The sequence below is a fragment of the Chiroxiphia lanceolata genome, chromosome 7 (genome assembly GCF_009829145.1).
Source record: "Chiroxiphia lanceolata isolate bChiLan1 chromosome 7, bChiLan1.pri, whole genome shotgun sequence".
Classification (NCBI taxonomy): Eukaryota; Metazoa; Chordata; class Aves; order Passeriformes; family Pipridae; genus Chiroxiphia; species Chiroxiphia lanceolata.
This window is the reverse complement of record NC_045643.1, coordinates 5,377,127-5,397,697: the sequence shown is the minus strand read 5'-3', so window position 1 is coordinate 5,397,697 and position 20,571 is coordinate 5,377,127. Positions and strand designations below refer to the sequence as shown.

Genomic DNA, 20,571 nt, shown 5'->3' with positions numbered 1-20,571 from the left:
AGGAAAGATAGACAAGGGACACAGGATGGGCAGGCAAACAAAGCAAAAACAGACCACAAATGCCTCCTTGGCCCGATGGCCAGTTTCCATTAATAAATACATTACAAAAGGAAATCTTTCATGTGGGAAGACAAAATCCAGCTGATCTCCATTCTAATAGGGCACAACTTATCCCTAGGAGAAGAAAAAAAAAATATCAAAGAAAAAGATTAAAGGAAGCAATTTTCAAATTTAAACACAGTCTTACCATGATGGAAAGGAATAATAAGAACTGCTGAAAGACACTCAGGGTCACGTCAGGGAGAGATGCCTTGGCTGAAGGTACTGCAGTGTTTTCCATATTTGTCTGCTTTATTTTTAAACACCCAGAGCCTTTGCTTGATCAACACTTCCTTGAAAAAGAAGGAAGAAGAGGAGGAATGAGAGGCTGTAGGGAGAGATGCAAATTAGGTTGGAAAATAATGATCTTCCCAGCCATGAAAGTCAGAATTCCTCCTTGAAACCAAATCCTCCTGGAGTGCTATCCATGGCATGGGGGGAAAGGGGAGGGAAGAAAAGAAAGAAGATTTATTACTCAAGCAGAACTGAAATTCTGATGAGAAAAAGAACTGTTTAATCCATACATAAATGTCAACAGTAGATCTGAAACTGGGCTTGTCGTATTTCCCTCTCATTTGCACGCATAAAAAAAAGACAGGGGAGATGGTTCGGGTTTTTTAAGAGGGAGAAAAAAGCCACCGAAGTTCCTTGATCTTATGAAGCCCTGAACTCTTATATTCCATTTATAGCTCAAGCTGGAATGACATCCCCCTTGATTATCAAGCTGTCCAATCCAGCTGCATGTGTCAGGACTCTGTGAGGCACTAAGTGAAATATATATATGCCCTTAGAGAGTTTAGCACATCGGGTCCACCTCTAGGGCACAGGCTGTAGCTCATTCTGACCACTGCTCCTTTCCCAGGATCACTTTTAAGAGGGTTTTTTTGCTTGTTTGGGGTTTTTTTTTGTTTTTTTGGGTTTTTTTTCAGATTTTTTTTTTTAGAGCACCTTTACTTTCCAGTTTAAACACCACAAAATGGCACCTAAGAAGGACGTAAAGAAACCAGCCGCAGCACCAGCGCCTGCGCCGGCACCAGCACCCGAGCCAGCCAAACCCAAAGAACCCGCCATTGACCTCAAGAGCATCAAGGTAAAATGATGAGCGTGTGCTGACTGCGGACACGAGGTGCTCCCAAAGGGGAGAGTTCGCAGAGTCCCGGCTCAGGGACGCAGTGAAGTGTTGCGTGTGTTTGGTTCCGGTTTGGGGACTGCAGTGAAATGAATGAGTAACCTCAGCCGATGGATTTGCTGACCTGCCTGAGCTTTTAACTGTTTTAGTAGCTGTAGGGTTGTAAGGCATGGCGCATGATTTAACACAGGAGTGACGCCTGGGGATGTTAAAAGTATGTTGGAGTGTGGACCTCAGAACATTTTACCAAATCAGCAGTCTGACCTGTTTGGTGAAGCTACATTTTGTTTTTGAAAAACACCATAAAAAAACCTCCCCAAGCCCCCTAAAGTAGGTGCACAAGGACAGGAAAGGGGTTACTGAAACTTGAAATGTAATGTTTTCCCATATCTCTGTGCTAAAACCAAGTTTTATTTTACAGTTTACCCTCAAATTCCTTTCAAATTTTTGAACCACCTGATGACACTGGTCGTGTGCTTTGAGATCAGTATGACTTATTTTTAAAAGAAGAAACAAAACAGATGAAAACAGAGGGATTTGGCAGTTTCACCTATTTTCTTTTCATTCGCATTGTACAACAAACACTGACAGAGACCATGAGCCAGAAAGATATGGATGGGAGCATTTCAAGTGATTTCCTCTCACCTTTACATTTGCTCACAATTTGCTGCAAAAGGAAAGCATCAAAGATGAAGAGCCTTTTGGAGGTTTCTCTCTGACTGCACTGCCATTTGTTCTCATGATGTTTTTAGACTTTGCATGTCAACAAACATTACTGACTGTTGCCTTGACCCTTCAAAGAAAACTCCTCCATTTTGGGAAATTCTTTACTTAGGAAAGAAGAGAGGGAGGTTAAGCAGTTAAAGAGAAGAGATAGACTAGTTTCTCTGGGTAGGACTATAAATAGTCATTCTCCCCCTACCTGACAAGCTGATTGGTCCCAGGACCAATTTGCTAAGTTCTACATAAGAAATCATGCCTATTATGGATAAAAGAAGGAGTACAAGGACTCCTAAGAGGACCTACTCATTTTCATCTCATGATGAATTATCTTTCAGATACCTTAATTCATATAATCCCATGATCATAACCAATTTAATGAAATTTCTTCAAGTTTACTGTAATTTATCCAGTCAGTAGTCAGTATTTTTCTGAAAGGGTATGTAGCTTCTCATAAAATTGAAGCTAAAGCCATTGGCAAAGCGTAACAAGAGCAAAAGCTAAAAAAAAAAAAAAAAAAAAAAGGCATTTTTAAATACTTTGAGTGATCATGGTATAGGGTACACAAAAAATCCACTGTTTTTCAGAATACTGCCTAAAAATTAGATTGGGCCTCACAACGCACTCATCTCCAGAAATGGAGGGAAACACAAGCTAGATTTCCTGATAAATAATTTAATATGATTGGATAGCTTTATATGTCCAGTTCATTAGGAGAAAATAGACTTTTTAACTACAGTGAACCTAGCTAGTCTATCTTTACATAAATAGACTGAATAATATATTACCAGCTAAAAAATGGCACACTGCACTCTGAGGCATCTGCAGTTCACTCCTTTACCCAGACAGCTCTCTGTAACAGCAGGACATATATACTGCTAGAACAGAGAGAACTCTACAGGTTTTGTCATATTCAGACTGATAAAAGAAGATACTCTCCCTAAATTCTTTCTTTTGAAAGACAGTATCAGACAAAGTATTTTCTTCTAGGGTCCCAACCAGCCACCCTGGGTTATCCCTTTTCACCCTTTGAGAGCTCATGCAGTGAAGGGAAACAAAGTTGTGTGGAAAGTGATCAGTCTGGGCAACTTGTGGCAAAGTCAGGAATCTTAGTTTTCTGAGTCTTAGCCCAGCCCCTTAATTAATCCTAAATCCTTCCATTCAGCCACCAAAGTCTCAGCACAAGAAAAGGTGCGGAACCATTTCCAGCAAAACTTTGGAGCCAGAGAGTACTTAAAGCTAAGCTTTTGACTGGGACTCAGTAAACATTTCAAGGCCACGTTGGATGGGGCTCTGAGCAACCTGGTCTAGTAGAAGGTGTCCCTGTCCATGGCAGAGGGTTGGAACTGGATGATCTTCAAGGTCCCTTCCAACACAAACCGTTCTGTAATTCTGTTATCTGCAGCTTGTTGCACTGATTTACCAGACACAGAGACAAAACCACCAGCACTTTGAACCAAGGCATCAAGTGGGCTCCCCTGCACTCCTCAGGAAATTAGCAGCTATTCATGAGAGGTGACTGGAAATGCCAAGGTGCAGCATCATGATGATCTGGAGAGTCATACAGCAGGCTTTGTTAGCTTTTATAAAAAGATATCCGAGCCCATTCTAAGTGTTATAGTTGGAGTGGGTAAGGATAGAGCTGCCTAACAAGGGGTTACAGCAGCCAAATAAACCACATTTGGCAGTGCACTCCATTTTAAGTTAGCATCAGAAATCATAATAGTCTCCAAAACAAACAAGAAGGTGGTTTACAAACATGAGTAGTGATTCTTTTGGTGGTACCTCTCAGCTTGGATGCTCTACTTGGCCCATCTGGTTTTCTGACCCTTTTGGAGTGCACATTTTGAAACTCCAGATTTTTTTTTCCTTTTTTAAGAGGACTCAGGCTGGGTTCTTGCAAATGCAGGCACCCCAAAATTGTCTGTCACCATCAGAAGTTGTGACAGACCACTCACTCTCTTCTGTTCTTTATCCCGCTCTTGAAATTAACCCAATTAGAGAAAATGTCTGGTGATTTGCTAGTGCTAATAGCAGGTGGCATGAGATTTTCTGGTTTTGAGCACCATCTATTGACTACAGAACTGAGTAACAGGAATACCTCACTGCTAAAAGCTCAAATCTCTAAACTGAGCCCTTTCATAGCTCACCTTAGGTTGCAGTGCAACCACCACAGGAAGAGAGTCAAGCCAGGGAGGAAGACTTTGTTTTAAAATAGAAACATGAAAACCTCTTTCCCTCTTACTCAGGAAAAATCATAAAAACCTCAATCTACTTTGCACAAGCCTTTCCAGTCCAAATTTATATTTCCAGTTTTCTTTTTTATAACATGGCCAGGATTTGCATTAGGCATAGGAGTTAAATAATAACTGAGAAAAGAATAGGGTGATGGATGCAACTGAGAGCTACCACTGCAACCAACGATGATTAACAGCAAGTATGGTCCAGTACACTCCCTAAAAGTGATATGTTTTGTCACTCCCTCATATGTTTTGTCAACTTCCTTCTCTCACACAAGCCTGGGTGAGAAGAAATGCTGAGTTGATGAACAGCACTACTATGGGTCTATGTCTGCAACAACTTGATAAGACATTAATGATGTAGAGGTCTTATGCTTGGTTTTGCAACTGAGGCAGCGGGGAATGGATAAATTTCCTATTGCCCAAATCAATATAACTTGGTCTCTATCACAAACAGGAAAAGCATGTTGTTTTTTACTGAAATCTATGGGCCTTTCCTAGCACACACAGCCAGCCCTTGGAGTGAGACCAGGCTCACAGCATCAACTGCAACATTTGGGGACCCATGGGCAGGAAATGCTGGGTGCAGTGCTTTATAGGCACCTGCTCTGTTCAGATCGTGACCTGAACGTGTAGCACCCTCATCTGGTGTCACACTAGACCCTTTACTTCAAGGATACACCTGAGTATCCTCCCTCAAGTAGAGACAGAGATTGGGTTCTTGCAAGTATCCATGGTGTAAGTGAGGTTCATTTGGTACACAAGGCTTCCCATGCTGCTATTTTCAGACTGAAATCCCAGGACACCAATTATGCCATGCAAAACTGCAGATAAGCCACCTAAGTGTTTAGAAAAAAAAAAAATAACAAAAAGCTATCAACTAGTAAAGACTTTCTAAAGTCTTGTGTAACTGTGTGATGCATGATGACGCCTTTTGCATGGAAGCAAGCCTGTGATTGCTTGTTTTTAAATACAGAGCTCTTAAGGCAGTAACTCCAAGTATTTCTCCAAGTATCCTTATTTCTTGTTACATTCACTACTCCAGTAGGTCATCTCTGAACAGACACTCTGTTGGACATAACCAGAGAGAGAGAAACTCAGTAAAATGCACTGACAGAAAGCTCCTGGGCTGGAGAGCGAGCAGGACTGCAAATGTCAGCTAAAGAGTTCTGAGAGCTGTCATGCTGCAGACCAACTCCAAGGAAAGCTGTGGAGGGAGAGCAGGAATGTGAACAGTAGCTTTGCTCATAGCGATAAGGGCTTTCTTAGGAACCAGGAGGTTTTCACTTGAAACTTTTGGCTGAGGCCTTCAGATTATGCCTGATCTAACTCCAGCTATGGCTCTGGAAAGATTTCCTAGGATGGATATTCTTGTTGGACAAGGCCATAAGTCCCAAGTGCACTTACAGGTAGGACAGGGACAAGGGCCGGTATGATTTTAGCCTTAAGAGATGTAAACGTGCCTGTCTGATGCCATCCTGACCAGCTTCCTGCTTCTGCTTTGATGCCTGAGACACAGCACCAGTCAGGATCCAGCCCAGAGCAGCCCAAACTCAATCCCTTGCTCCATCAATCTCACCACTGATGCCAGACCCATGTTGCTGACAATCACTGGATGGGCAAGGCATGGCACAAAGGTGCCTGAAGACAGGCAACCTGGACAACAGACTCTTGCTGTACACCAAGACATCCCTTTGGGACACTGTTGGAAACAACAAACAGAAACCACCACTTAGTTTTCTTTACAACACTTTCAGAAGAACTTTGCCTCCTTTTTCCCTAAAGTGCTGCTAAGTAAGGAGTCCCTCAAAAGTAGGGACTGTCCATATATATTAGTAGACACTTTTCCTTATGTCTGCTAACCTGAAGAGCTATTTGGAAAACAAATGATTTTTTTTTTTAACAAGATCCATTCTTAGTTATTCACAGCTTTGGCAGCTATAGATACCTGTAGCCTTTGGAGAGCCTGGGAAATGGCAAGCATTGGTAGAAACAGTGGAATTTCAAGTGGAAATGAGTGTGTAACATTTTAACAGCTCACACAGTAACTTCCAACTATTAACAGTTGTGTGGCAGAGCCTTTCTCCCATCAAAACAACACCATAGTATTTCTAAAATACTGCTTTAAGCCCTGTTAGAGCACAGAGAGATTGAAACAGATAGTAACAGAAAGATATTTGAGTTAATCTTACATAAGGCAAGAAGGTGACTAATTTAGCCAATGACAAGTAAAGAAAGAAGTTATCTGTAAGGAGATATGAAACAACCAACCAGGAAATTTGCCCTCGCTTCACTGAGGTTTTATTACATCTTATACCCACTGCCAAAAAGTACTTTGAACTGGCTGGTTTACCACATAGCATTTAAATGTCAAGCAGCAATAGTTTAAATTACATTATTACTCTTAACACTGCCACTGGGAGGCATGTGAAAACAAGAAATCTCTCCAAAAGTAGGGCTCCAGAGCCTCACATCTTGTGTATCCTCTTGATTATACACATTCAAGCCCAACTAAAAGCAATTAGAGAAGTGACACATTTACAAATGAGCACAACCGAATGCTCTTCCCCCCATGAAGCTAATGAAATCTGTTCAAAAGGATATGATTAACAGTGCAGGTAGAGCACATATCACACCCAGACATTTCAGAAGGGCACATTAATTAAAGGCTCATTCAAAAGTTTTTGCACAGCTGTAAATCAACTGTGGAGTTACAAGCTTAAAAAAGAAACAAACTGGAAAGTTGCATAAAATGCTTAGGAAAAAATTCAAATCAATCTGCAATTTAGTCCATTAAACTCAGAGGTATTTTTGAACTATTATTCCAAACCTCCTGGTATCTCACATATGCAACTTTCTCTCCTATATTAGCAGTGATTGGGTTTTTTTCTTTCTTCAGTTGTATTTCCAGGCAGCTCTGCTCTCAAAACGGACCTCACTTTTTCAAAAGCTGTTCTGCTTTCTAGAGTTTCTCTGTCTCATAAGCCATGAGGCCAGATCCATCAGGCTGTTTATTCTTACTTAAATGAGAAGCAGCCTCTCTAAAACCCATGGCATTGGTCATACACGCTATGGAACTGGGGTGAGGGATGGGTGAAGGACAGCCTGCTTTTAAGAGGGATTTAGAAGCTGTGTAACCCTGCACTCAGTGATGGCTACTAAAAAAGATGTTCAACTGTATTAATCAAGGAGCAGGCATTAATGGTGAACAGATATCATATGAACTGCTATAGGCACAATCCTAGCTTATCTTCATCCAAAAATAAAAAAAAAAAATCCCCTCTAGTCCTGCATAGAGAGCTAAATATACAATGAGTATCCTAAGGGACCCTTCAATTTTCTCCTCTCTGATTTTCCAAGGCATCTGATATGTTCTTACTCTCTTCTACAGAGACAGTACCTTGAAATATCTGTTGACTCCCTAATAAACTCCTAAAATGATTCACTTCTCTGTAACTCATCCAGAAGGTAACAAGCAGATTGAGCAGCTGAATGCTTTAACTCCCAGCAGCATGCTTTCTCAGGGCTTTTCTTCCTGTCCAGACCTTTCCACATTTACAGTGAGGACAAGGTAGCTGTCACTCAGCACAGCTCAATCCGACGCTCAGTACAACTCAATCCCAGTGCCCACCAGCCTAAAGAGGCAAGCACAGCACCATGCTGCAAAAGTTGGGGCCCTAAAGCCCATGAACCAGCGATTTGTGTGAAATCAGAAGCTTTGTTAATACTTTGGAAACAAAGATTTGTGTGGATTGGGTCTCTGTTTAGTTGGTGATAAAGGCTTGCATAAAACCCTATTCACCCTGTCCTATAACTGGAACCTGGTCAAAATACCTCTATCTAGCACCAGAATTCCTAGAAGGTGGTCACATGTGGGGAAAAGCCTTAATCTTAAAAAAAACCAACCAAACAACAACAACAACAAAACCAAAAAAAACCCACAAACTCAAACCACACCACTTTTTTTCCTTGGCACGGGTAACCTTTTGGATAATAACTTTGCCCATCAATAAGGGAAGTTAGATAAATCCAAGTCCATCTGGTCTTTCCCATGTGTTGCAGTTGCTTCCATCTTTCATGATTTTGTGGAGGGGAAAGTGGGAGGGGAGCATTCATTTTCTCTTAAATCAATCTCCCCCTGAAACTTCAAATTCTTCCCTAAAGCCTTAAACCTCAGTGTCCTCTGACAATGCAGAGAACACTGCCAGGATCAGAACAAAGAGCAGACCACTGCAAAATATTTCCATCTTTTGAAGTTTCTGAAAGCTCCTTACAGAATCAGAAATCTTACCTTTAATTTCATTTAAAGAGTATTTGAAATATTTTCCATCCAGGCCATTGGTAGGTGTCCTTACTTAAAGCAAGTACACTTTAACCCCCCGACAGACCTACTGGTTTAGAGCAGGGCAATTCTTAATTCAAGGGAATGTAACATACCCATACTAGAATATTCTTCCCCACTAAAACAGTCCAGTAAGATTTTATTCAAGGATCAGTATTGAAGTGAAGAGCTGGTGTGGTGCACTAGTATTTCCTCATCAAAATTCTAAGCCAAAGTCTCACATGGTCAAAAGATAATCAACTTATATGTAGACTTCTCTCAATTTATAGATATTTTATAGCCCATTCAAGCCAAATGACTAAACCAGGTGTCAGTTTTCCACGCCCAAGGCAAACACGCTCCAATTATTTTCTGCTTGGTGTCTTTCGGGATGAGCTTTGTTGTAGTAGCCAAAACTTATCTGCTCAAGAAAATTAATCTAAGTTTTCCTTTAAAAAACAAATATATATTCTGTTTTCAGGGGAACACTTCTCAGTTGCCAGCACTGGAGAGCAAGAGGCTGAGGGCAGAAGGAAAATTCCACAAAAGGCAACACACTGCATTGACCCAGGCAACATTTAAGCTCTGCCAAACTCTTTTGAAAGGTCCTCTACTAATGCATTGGGATTGATGGCCAAGATCTGTATTAGCTTTCTCCCTGCCCAAGTCCCAGTCCCAGCCTGTGTTAATCAGGTGCTCTGAGCTGTGCTAAACCTATATTAGCTAATTCAGGCAAAAGCATCAACCCTCTTTCAGCACAGCCACACCTGATCCTGGCTGCACTTGGTCACGAACACATTCCTGTTCCCACAGGGCTAATAGCAAAAAAAAACCCCAACCAACCAACTAACCAACCTAAAAAAAAACCACCATCAAAAACTAAACAAAAGCGAAGGTTTGGCAGTGGAGCTTTTTCATACTCAGGATATTTTCCAGATATTTCCCAAAAAATGCAAGTAATCTGTTTGAAGAGAGCATTTTTGAGCCAAAAGGGCAAGCTTAGAAAATCTTTGCAGTTGTATCTTTTGTTTCTTAAAATAGGAGATTAGTGTCTCAAATCCAACCAAATACTTTTACCTATTTTGATTGTTCAGTTATAAAAAACCAGCAAAGTTAAGTCTGCTTGGATTTGATTCTTTCTTTCAGTGTCCTCAATATACTGAAAAGAGACGTTCACAAAGGTTATGCTTCTCTTCAGGGTAACTGAGAGAGCTACAGGAGAAAGTTTTCCTCACTAATCACATCTTGTCAGTAGAAAACCAGCAGCAGCGACTTCTCAACAGAGATTAAAGAAGAGATTTGAGTTCACAACAGGGATCTGTTGTTGCCACACAACCATTCCCATCCTGGCTCCATGATGATCTTGACCCAGCTGAGGCAACAAAGACAGAAGCTTAGAGTAAAGTTCTCCAATCCCATTACAACATCTCATCCATTTGGAGATTCGGCGTGGGCTTGGGGGATGCTAAATGGTGGGACCAGGTCTTTGTTACTGAAGAAGCTGAGCCTCTATCTCCTGCAACCTACTTCAAAAATTCCCACTTGTGGGCCCACCATAAGCTGCAAACCCAAAAGAGCAAGTACTCCTTACCCATCATGAACAGTCATCCTCCCAGTTCACAAAGCCTTTTGGGGGCCTTAGCTCCTATCACTGCTGACTGACTCTATAGCTTACTGGAGAAATAGAATCCTTCCCTATAAGGAAGTCTTGGTAGGTCTGGACAAGGAATATCTCCTCTTGATGGTACAGACCCAGAAAGTGCTGACATGAATCAAAATTACTGCTTGTCACTCCGTGCCCCTCTCCAGGTTCCTAAAAATAGCCATCATAAGATGTCGATCAAGACATAGAGCCTCCTGTCACTTTGCCCTAAGAAAGCTAAAGAACTCGCCAAGGGGAGGGACCTCTTCCTTCTGACACCTAATCCCAGCAATGCCGTCAGCACCACTAGATAAATAAGGGGAAGAAAGGCCAGGAAAGCAGGACCACTCTCAAGACCTCTCAGCTAATCCCTCCTGCCTGTCTGCTGCTCTGCTTTTCCAACTCAACCATGGTGGGTGCACTGGAAAGCTAATGGTTAGCAGTGAGCCAGTGGATTTTATATAAGTAAATTGGGATTCTGGCTCAAGTTAGTTCTGGGGAGGGGTGGGGGAGGACAATCCAGAAGACAGTTCAGGTTTGCTTGTTTTTCCTCCTGAAACCTAAAGGACTATGGAAAATTTTCCAGTTAGCCTCAAGTTCCTGACATGCAATGGTAGATGTGCAGCTCCCGCAGCTTCCGACAGCACGGTTACAATTTGCTGAGCTTTTTGTTAAATCAGATGAAACATGCTAAAGTGGGAAAGGAAAACAGCAATATTTTATATAAGAAAATATCATAGTGTAGTAGTTTATGAAACAATGTACTGTCAAAACCTAATCTGAAACACAGACTTTAAGGGACTGGTTTAATTTCTATGTTCATGTAAAAAAGCTGCTTGTTGAGCAATATTGCTTCAGATTGTGTAAATAAAGCAGGCCTGTGCTAAAAAAGTAAATTACCTGATGGTACATTAATTACTTTAGTTAAGAGACTTTAGAATTTGTTGCTTATAGCCACAACTCTGGCTTTCTCTGGGATGCAGATTTTAATGGAATCTTTAACAACAGACCTGCTGATGCATTTTTACAAGGGAAGTTGCTAATTTAGGTCGCTATGGCCTAATTACATTAGGCAAGACAGAAGCGAGAGGGTGCTCAGGTACTTTGTGCTATTTGCTTTCTCTCAGTGCATTTTCAGCAGTACTAGTTCTCTTTTTTCTCTCTCTTTTTCTTCCCAACTGCAGTCCTTCTCTGCTGACGAAATTAATGGTAAGTGAAATCAAAGTTAAAGTTTAGCAGGGCAGGAGGGGGAACATAATGGCTACCAAGTGCTAAATATTCACTAGCCTTAACAGCTCTTTTGCTAAATGCATTACTTCTGCACATCTGACAGACCACACTTTTGCTGTTTTGGAAGACGACTCATGGACTGAGACAGATGCTTTAGAAAACAAACAGGTTCTCCCCAGCCCCCCCTTTCCTAAGCTATTTTTTGTGATTGATTTCCTTCCAACAGATCGAGTTCTCCAAGGAGCAACAGGATGGTAAGTTACAAGAGAGCTAATGTGTTTTAAGTGTATGTGGGTTCAGAGAGGAGCTACAGGTTCCAAAATTAACCTTTATGAAACGATGAGCTTGGACTTCAGCTGGTACAAATCATCACACTCTTGACTTCAGAGCAGCAGTGCTGACTTACACTGAACAAGAATCTGACCATAGATTTACATGTAATCTATCTGGATGCTTACATGCTGCCAAGCTGAGAAGTTTATTCCATGGTACGAAGAGAAAATACACTGACTCTGCCTACTGAACACTTTTCTGTTGTGCTCCTGTTCTGCCTCTTCATAAGGATGCTGAAAACAAGTCTTGTATTTGAAAGTCACAGAGGAAATAGGTAGATGAAAGACAACAGAAGGGGAGTGGACTTAGCTGCAGTGACTTAGCAATTTCACATGATCAGAAGATGCAAGAGGTCTATGTGTCACTTTGGCCAGAAGGTATTGTGGAAGGGGGGTAACAAAGGTTGGTTTACTGTAAATGCATTCAAGAAGCATGGAAATAGTCAGCAAATAAGTGACTTGTATAAATTTGCTTATAAAAACAATAGTCTGGACATGCTGCAATTCTTGAGCATCTTGCTGTATCATCTAATTCACAAACCACAAACAACTTCCAAATTTTTTCTTTTGATCTTCTAGAAAGAGCCAATTAAAAACCCTTATTGAAGCTCTGGAAATCTAAGCTAGAGTGTTTTAAATATGCTAAGATATGCATTTGAGCTACATTAAATAATGTTAAAAAATGCCAAGAATTCAGTAGCACATATAGTAGATTGTACAAAGTACTTAGAAAGGAAGATACGAGGACTTTCTAGAAATTCAGAGGGGGTAGAATAACTAGAAACAGGTCTTGAGAGAGCCCTAAACTTCCTGAATATGAGCCTACTCTAGGTTACACCATCAAAGCAATAAGGAAAGGTATAGTGCAGCAAGGGAGACTGGAAACATTTCTCTTCCTGCAGTCCAAACACTTCTGGCCACAACAACAACAGCAACAAAAACAATCATTCAGCCTCTTCTACACTTTCTAATTCTGAAACTTTTACAAAAGGATTGGGAGGGCTTATGGAAAAATGGATAACAAAGCAAAATATATCTTTCAGATTCCCCACGTATTTCAGATCATCCAGCTGCTGTAACTGTTGCAATGACTGAGCCAAGCAGCAGAGCAATTAGAACCTACTTGAGAGAGGGAGAATTTCCCAGGAACAGAGGTGGCCCACTCTCAGTAACTATTTACATCCACACAGGCTGATGAACCAGCAACTGGGTAGTACCATCCTCAGAGAAAGACTTTAAATATGCTTATTCCAGCACAGATACAATCTAGGACTAGCTATTAAAAAAGAAAAAATTAAAAAGAAAAATGCCACAGCAAGGATATATTGCAGTGAAACGCATGCCTGAGAGACAAAATTAAATCAGGCCTTTTCTCCAAGCTTGGGAGCAGTGTTCAGAACACAGTGAACATAAAACTTCATGGGACTTACAAAACAGAGGAACTCTCCTGACAGCTTTGCTAATAGCACACTGGCGTTGTTTCATAGTTCACTCCGACTAAATGTCACTGATGCAGCAGATGAAAGATCAGATCATATGGTATAAATCACTACAACTCTATTGATCTTAGCTGCTAGAGCAGGAGCTGATATCAGATTGGTATATTGTAAGGGGAAGCTCCACACAGGTCCAAAGGCCTTGGTTTCATACCCTGCAATAGGAGCTGTAAGGAGAGAGGGTTAGCAGCAAAAGACAGTCTCTCACATCAGAGAGTAAAAGGATTAGTTTCAGATGTATTAGATTACAGACTATCAGCACTGTGTACCAGCACTGTTACTGGGTGCCAGCAACTCCTCCACTAAGGCAGTACATGGAAGACTAAAGCAAAACCAAATACCTCTAAATCACGTCCCCAGCACAAGACAAACCAAGGCATGATCTGAAATGTGGTGTATTACTCCCAAATCTGCCCCAAGACACCAAGAACATTCCACAAGCTGTGAAACACAAAGCCTGTCTAGCTGCTGGATGTGCATCACAGCCAAGGGAAAGACATTTTACTTGGTTTGCTTGGAGCTAACCCACGGCATCGTCAGACACTGCAGTGCAGAAGAGATCAACAGCATAGTCCAAGATGCTCTTGGCACATGAGGTTCCAAGATGGCTTTTTAGATAGACACTTGACCTTCATCCTCTCCTCTTTTTTCAAAGCCCTAGTTCTTCAGTTATTGCAAAACACACTCTAAAAAAACCTGAAAAATATGGCAAGATGGTTGACATGGAACTTCCCAACAGAAGATGAAGGCCTGCAATGTTATGGAGGCAACCAACTGTACTGATTCTTGTAGAAGTGCCTGTATCCCAAGGCCTTGTCCAACAGCAAGGGGAAATAAGTGAACACTGACCACTTGGCAGCACTGAAAGAAGCAAAATGTACACACTGGAAATGCACAGAATAAGGCACCACATAAGTTCTACCACTGGAAAAGCTGGATATTCATCCATCTGTAAGAAGTAGGGACAGATCACAAAAAGCAGAGATAAGAGGGAACAAACATGGGTAGAAATCTCTACTTTTAAGGAAAAACAACAGTACAAGCATTTGAAATCCACCTTCAGGTTTGCCATTAGCACTATGCAGTCGAGAGGCTGGGATTACAGGTAGGACCCACTGAAGCAGGCAGAGGTTTTGCCCTGCTAGGCACTTTCACAGGAGAACCCCAGTCCTCTGGAGAGATAAGGTAGAGTGGATAACAACATTTTTACCTTGTGCTGCTTCATCACATAAAGAAACCTGTTCTTCAATGAGAATGTTCATGGAGAGCTTATGTTTTCCTGTCCTTGAAATAACTACAGGGTCAATCATAAAGCTATTGATGGCTATTAGAACCAGGAAAGCTATGAAAGATAGATATAAAAGTTTAAAAATAGTGAAACTGAAATGTCACAGGGGAGGAGTTTTTCTTGGGATTGTGGGCCAAAGATTCCCCTGGCTAGCTCCCCTGGAGTCAGCGGAACATTGCCAGGAGACAACAGGCTCACATCTTTGTCAGCAGGGAGCTGCCTGGCTCAATTTAACCATTACTCTTCCCTTGCAGACTTCAAGGAGGCCTTCCTCCTCTTTGACAGGACCGGTGATGCCAAGATCACCCTGAGCCAGGTTGGTGATATCATCCGGGCGCTGGGGCAGAACCCTACAAATGCCGAGGTCAACAAAATCCTGGGAAACCCCAGCAAAGAGGGTAAGTGCGTACAGTCTCTCATGGGCCCTTCTTGAGGCTGGGGAACTGCAACTGGCAACATCAATAGTCACAGCAGGAGAGAGAGGAGCTCTTGCTCTGATGGGCAGTGAGGGGGACTCCGCATCAAAAACACATGGAATTTCTCCAGTTCCTTTGGAAGAGGACGATGCTGATGGGGAATACAGGATTAAAACCTTCTCTTCGGGACATGGAGAGGTCTCTGTAGGGGCCATTTTGGTGTCAGCTTGGTGTAGATGTAGCACACATTCATTGTTGCTCACAGTCCATTTGTGTCCCAGCCCTTGCTGGGGAGCTGTAAGCCCATTTCCAACAACTGATACTCGGATCTTCAGGTCCTTCCAGTGCAGGTTCTTCTGCATAAGCCTTGACATGCCCTGGGACTGGAAACCCACCTGTATATTTCTGCTGGCTGGACTAGTCTTCTCAAAGTTCCTACAAACCTGGACATGCTGAGGCATATGTTGGCTATTTATTGTATTTATTATAACAGCTATTTTCTATTTCCTTTTCTCCCCTTTTAGAGATAAAGAGAAATCATGAATATTGTAGTCACCTCTTAACAAGGACCTAGAAGCAGGAGATCCCTGCTTTCAGTCATGCAGAGAACCATATTAAGGTGGATTAAATTATATTCAAACCCCCAGGCCTGGCAAAGATATCTCTGAGGAACAATTCAGAAAGCATTAGCACTAGCAGGGAGTACCAAGGACTAACACAGCAGTGAAACCATACCAGGACTTCAAGTGTCTCCAGCAATAAGTGACAGTGATTTTGATATAGCTGGGTAGTAAAACAGTTTCTGTAACAACTGTATATTGAGAAATCTCTGTCATGTTTCCATCTATTATGTTTCATTGCTGCCTAGATTAAAGCTGTGTTTTGCAAAGATGTGGGAGGGAAAAAAAAAAAGAAAGAAAAATCCTTTTATTTGGCAGCCTTGGTACAAACAACAACCAACCAAAACCAACAACACTTGGGGAAGTCCTCACCGAGGTCTACAACTTCTGGCTCATGAGAGCAAAGGGGTTTGATGCACTAAGCTCGGGAGTCCTTAAACCTCCACAGCAAATATGTCAATAGCAAATTTGGACATTCTCCCCCCACCCCCCCCGTACTTTCCTATTTTTAATTTGTTTATTCTTTTGCTAATGGGGTCTGCCACCACATCAAAGAGACCCTGAAAAGGTCAGTAACATGTCAGCAATCCCAGGGGATTGTCTAAGTCACTACATCCCACACTGGTTACCTTTTCCCACTGCTGGGGCTCAAGATTTCTGTGTGACTACATTCTGTAGTCCTTTCACTCCCCAAATCCTTTCAAAGATCAACTCATACAGCAAATTTCATTTCTGTGAAAGAAAAATACAACATGCACACAAGCACATAAAGTTATGTAAGAAGAGGGCTGGAGCAAGGATGTGAAAAATCAGATCTACGTGAAAAATAACTCCCAAGACAAGAGAGAATCCAGATTCCACAACTGTAAAATTCTGAGGCAAAAATTAGAGTAAAGGCCAGAAAAAGGTGTGCACACGAGGTGGGAGGCTCTCCCACATTTCAGGGCAAATATCCCTAAAGAACATACTTGCAAGTGTCTAGCATGTAGCTACTGGTGCTTTCTTTCCAGAGATGAATGCCAAGAAGATTACTTTTGAAGAGTTCCTGCCCATGTTGCAAGCAGCTGCCAACAACAAGGAACAGGGCACCTTTGAAGACTTCGTTGAAGGTCTGCGTGTCTTCGACAAGGAGGGCAATGGCACAGTCATGGGGGCTGAGCTCCGTCACGTGCTGGCTACTCTGGGTAAGGGATTATCATCTCCGTGAGCTCTTCCAAAATTGCTGCTGTTTGAAGGCATATGAGAGGGAGAAAAGACAGTCCAACCAGTTTGGAGAGGTAGGAGGCTACCAAGCCAGACAAGACTCTGAGTTTCCTAACTGGTAACCCACTAAGAAAGCAAACAAAGCTTTGGGTTTTCTGCTGAAAACCAGAGGAAAGGGCTTGGTTTATGACTTCTACATTCAGGTGAGATATTAAGAGTGCCTGATATTTGATGAACAAAGAGAAGTCTGTACATCTCAGGGACCTAACACACATGGACAAAGGTAGAAGATTTGCTGCATAATTTCTTCACTCTGTGGTAATAACCGGAATCCCTGTCTATATGCACATGTAGAACTTCTAAAGAAAGTTAAAATTAATAAAGCTCATGTCATATATGTCTTGTTGTTACTAACTCAGAAAACAAGGAAAGCCTTTGGAAAAGCTGTACAGTTCAGCATCAGCTGTGTGTGGAGGAATTAACCAAGCTCTCTCCGCTCTCAGGTGAGAAGATGACAGAAGAGGAAGTAGACGAACTCATGAAAGGTCAGGAAGACTCAAATGGCTGCATCAACTATGAGGGTAAGTGCAAGAGTTCAACATCTTCCCATCTTACATCTCTCCTCTCTCTCAGTTTCACTGCAGTTGGCTTTTAGCTTCTCAGGCAAATCAGACAAAGCTCCAGCAAAGTTGGGTCAAAAGGCTTCTGCGTGCAAATGATCGTGGCAACGCACTAATGCTGCAGTCACAGCACGCAGGAGCCTGGATTCAGCCATGGCAGAGGAGCTGTTTTGGCCAGCATCAGGTCTCCAGACTGACTTTCTGTAGAGCAATTGCAGCCATTGGAACCAATCCTATAGCTAATGTCTTAGCACACTTAAGCAAGAAGAGAGCTTGATTTGACAACATTAAACACTTCAAGCCTTCTATCACACATTTGGGTCAAATCTGACCAGGAACCCACGTTCTTAATGCCATCAGCTCATAAACAGATGTTATTTATAACGGTATTTCCCAAGGTAACATTTGCTGCTCCTTCTAACTAACATATCTGTATTTTTCCACAGCATTTGTAAAGCACATCCTGTCTGTCTAAGTGGAATTCTCCAGATACCAAATGGTATGTTCTTCTCATCTCTACACTTATGTGTTTGCTATGCTTAAAGGCTTCTGTATACCCATGGCCAACACAAAAGTGACACTGTTTCCTCAATGATACAAACAGAATAAAATGAGACTGTTGTCCAAGAGTAAAGAAAACAGGAGTGCAGATTCCTGGCTCTTGTTCACAGCCCTGTAACTCACTGAAAACTGTGTTTAGTGGATTTTTCAAACATATACAAACTGTGAAAAGAAACCTCAGGCATAAATATTATCCTAAATGTCTGTTGCCATACAAAATTAGAGTATAAACTATGCAAATGGACAGCCTGAGACACTTATCCTACAAGCACAACTGAGATTTTTAAACAAAAAAAAATGAAATCAAAGCAGCATCTATAATTTGTAGATTTCTGTTAAGACGTATCTTGAACACTTGTGTGAAATACTGAGAACAGCTCTGCAAACAAAATAGTCATGTGAAAAAAGGTATTGTAACAGTCATGATCAATAGCGAAATGAGGGCTTCAAAAGTAAAAAAAAATAAAATTAAACCCCTACAACCTTTATATGCTGCTATTCTGTTCAAAATAAAATAAAAAAAAAACCAGCAGCAGCTGCCTTTAAAGTACAATCAAACTATTGTGGGTCTGTAGGTTTATTTGAACTGCTAGTTATTCTATCTCAGGAAACACACATTCCCAACTCCTATATGAAACAAACACCTCCAAATAGGAATCAAGGGCTCATTTTGTCATTTTGCAAATGTTTCTTCAGCCAATGTTGACTTCAGATCCAATTCTCTCATTCCTTCCCAGAACAAGTCAAATTCAGAAAGACCAGATGGCACTTAAGATTTGCCCAAAATTTTTGCTCAGTCTGTCACCATCAACATGGAAATTGCATACAACTGGATGACGTGACTCCAACCCCACCACTTTTTACCAGTACAACCATGGGTATCACCTCTGGGTCACTACACCTTCATCTAAGAAATCTGAGCTTTCACCAAAGCGAACTAGATGGAATAAACTGCTACCATCCAGGATCCATCCATCCCAACAAACTCCTTCCATGCTATTTGCAATGAAACAATGTAATTTCTTGGGAAAACAAAGCATCAATAAATCCCTGCGGTCACTTGTGGCTATAAAGTCTTTTCTTTTCCCTCCAAAGCTGTTCAAACCCACCCAAAGCAGCACTCAGCACTTATTTTCTCTGTGTATCTGAATTTCACAAAATAAAGTTTTATTAAAAAATAGAAATATAGACATCTCCAGGAGGTCACTCTACTGAATCTGAATGAAAAGTGTTTTCTTTGGGGACTGGGAGGAGGACTAATTAGGGAACTACTACCTACATCAGCACTTAAAACATCTTGGGGAGAAGGAGATCTGGTAGCTGGTATCAGAACAGCTCCTAAGATGGCTCCTGCTGGCACACCAGGCAGCATCCAAAACCAGGCAGGGTGTAGGGGACCTTGCAGAGCCACTCTTCCCAGTAAAATCTCCTCTGTACTGCTGCAACAGCAGGTCCGCAGCACTACAGGGAAAGGATCCTACCTGCTGCCTGTATTTATAGCTTCATGGACAACTATAAAAAGCCATCAGAAGTACCAGCCAGCCTGAAAGGCTCCATAACTGGGAACAGGGGCAAGGCTGTGATAAGAACAGGACAACTACCCCTTCTGCAGCGACATTGGGAATAGCCATAACTCAGGGAAGTATTGTTACATCGCTGCCCTTAGATGTAGCTCCTCTCTCTTCCTTAAGCATTCCTGAAACTGCCCTACTCTCCATTTGGGTATCAGCTTGTTCTATTAAAACCCTACTTTGCCTTATTGAGCTGCTATGCACGAAATGACCATAATTCAAGAGCCAACAGGTGCAGCAGGGGCGGCTGGCACCAGAATAAACTGCAGCTGCTCCAACAGCAGCTGCCTCTTCTCTGAGGCTTCCCAAAAAACCTCCCATTTAAACCCTCACTAAGCTGGTAGACAGGGCCAAATGAACCTCTGAATTACACCCTGCATAGAGAATGCCAGCAGGTAGTTTACAAAGGGTTGTGGTTGCTACACACACAGTGGAAAAAGCCATGGATAGAAGGAATTAAAAAAGGAAGTTGTTGTTTAACTTCATTCTAAAAAGGCAACAAAAAAACAAGTGTGGGATACACAAGCAGACTTAGCCTGGAGGGCATTTCTCAAGGCACTGCTACACACCCTACTGCTCCTTAGCATACATGCTCCAGGGAGAAGCATGTTCTTTCCAAGAAACTGTGGATCTCAGTTGCTGGGAAAGCAAGCAAACAAAAACCTAAACGACATTTCACCATATATGCTGTCAGCCTCCTTTTCACACTGCCCTATCAACACTGCACTGACATGTGGTCACAGAACCAGCCTAGCTCAAGGTTGGACAGAGCCCTAAAGGAAAGGCTGAATTTTCCATCATATTTTCCTTTCTGAAATTGCAAGTTTTACTAGTTCCTAAAATATTTGGGACCCAAGCCTGGACAACCAAAAAAGTTGGACGACTTCTCATCACTGCTGAAACAGATAGATTTTTCAGCCATCCATTTTTAAAAACTCATATTCATATTTTTGTTTAAAACAAAGTGCCAGATTATGAGACATAACCAGGCTGACAGTACTTCTCTGAATTTTAATTGCACGGAATCAAGCTAATATTGATTATATCACTTTCGCTCCTCAAAGTACAAATAATTTTTAGAGA

At 41.7% G+C, this 20,571-nt stretch overlaps 2 protein-coding genes across 15 annotated transcripts in view; one reads left to right on the top strand and one right to left on the bottom strand.

Annotated features, from left to right (window-relative positions):
- Positions 1 to 20,571, bottom strand: part of CPS1 (carbamoyl-phosphate synthase 1) — a 337,480-nt gene that overhangs the window by 305,731 nt on the left and 11,178 nt on the right. The window lies entirely within an intron of this gene.
- Positions 899 to 18,979, top strand: MYL1 (myosin light chain 1). 3 transcript variants are annotated; one of them, XM_032693576.1, is made up of 7 exons: positions 899 to 1,189; positions 11,608 to 11,635; positions 14,752 to 14,895; positions 16,544 to 16,717; positions 17,240 to 17,317; positions 17,803 to 17,855; positions 18,655 to 18,979. In XM_032693576.1, the coding sequence occupies exons 1-6, from the start codon at positions 1,076 to 1,078 to the stop codon at positions 17,829 to 17,831; spliced, it is 567 nt and encodes a 188-aa protein (XP_032549467.1). In that variant the 5' UTR covers positions 899 to 1,075; the 3' UTR covers positions 17,832 to 17,855; positions 18,655 to 18,979. The 3 variants fall into 3 exon arrangements, with proteins under 3 accessions (XP_032549467.1, XP_032549469.1, XP_032549468.1); XM_032693578.1 differs by lacking the exons at positions 899 to 1,189; positions 11,608 to 11,635 and adding exons at positions 10,452 to 10,563; positions 11,336 to 11,360; XM_032693577.1 differs by lacking the exon at positions 899 to 1,189 and adding an exon at positions 11,343 to 11,360.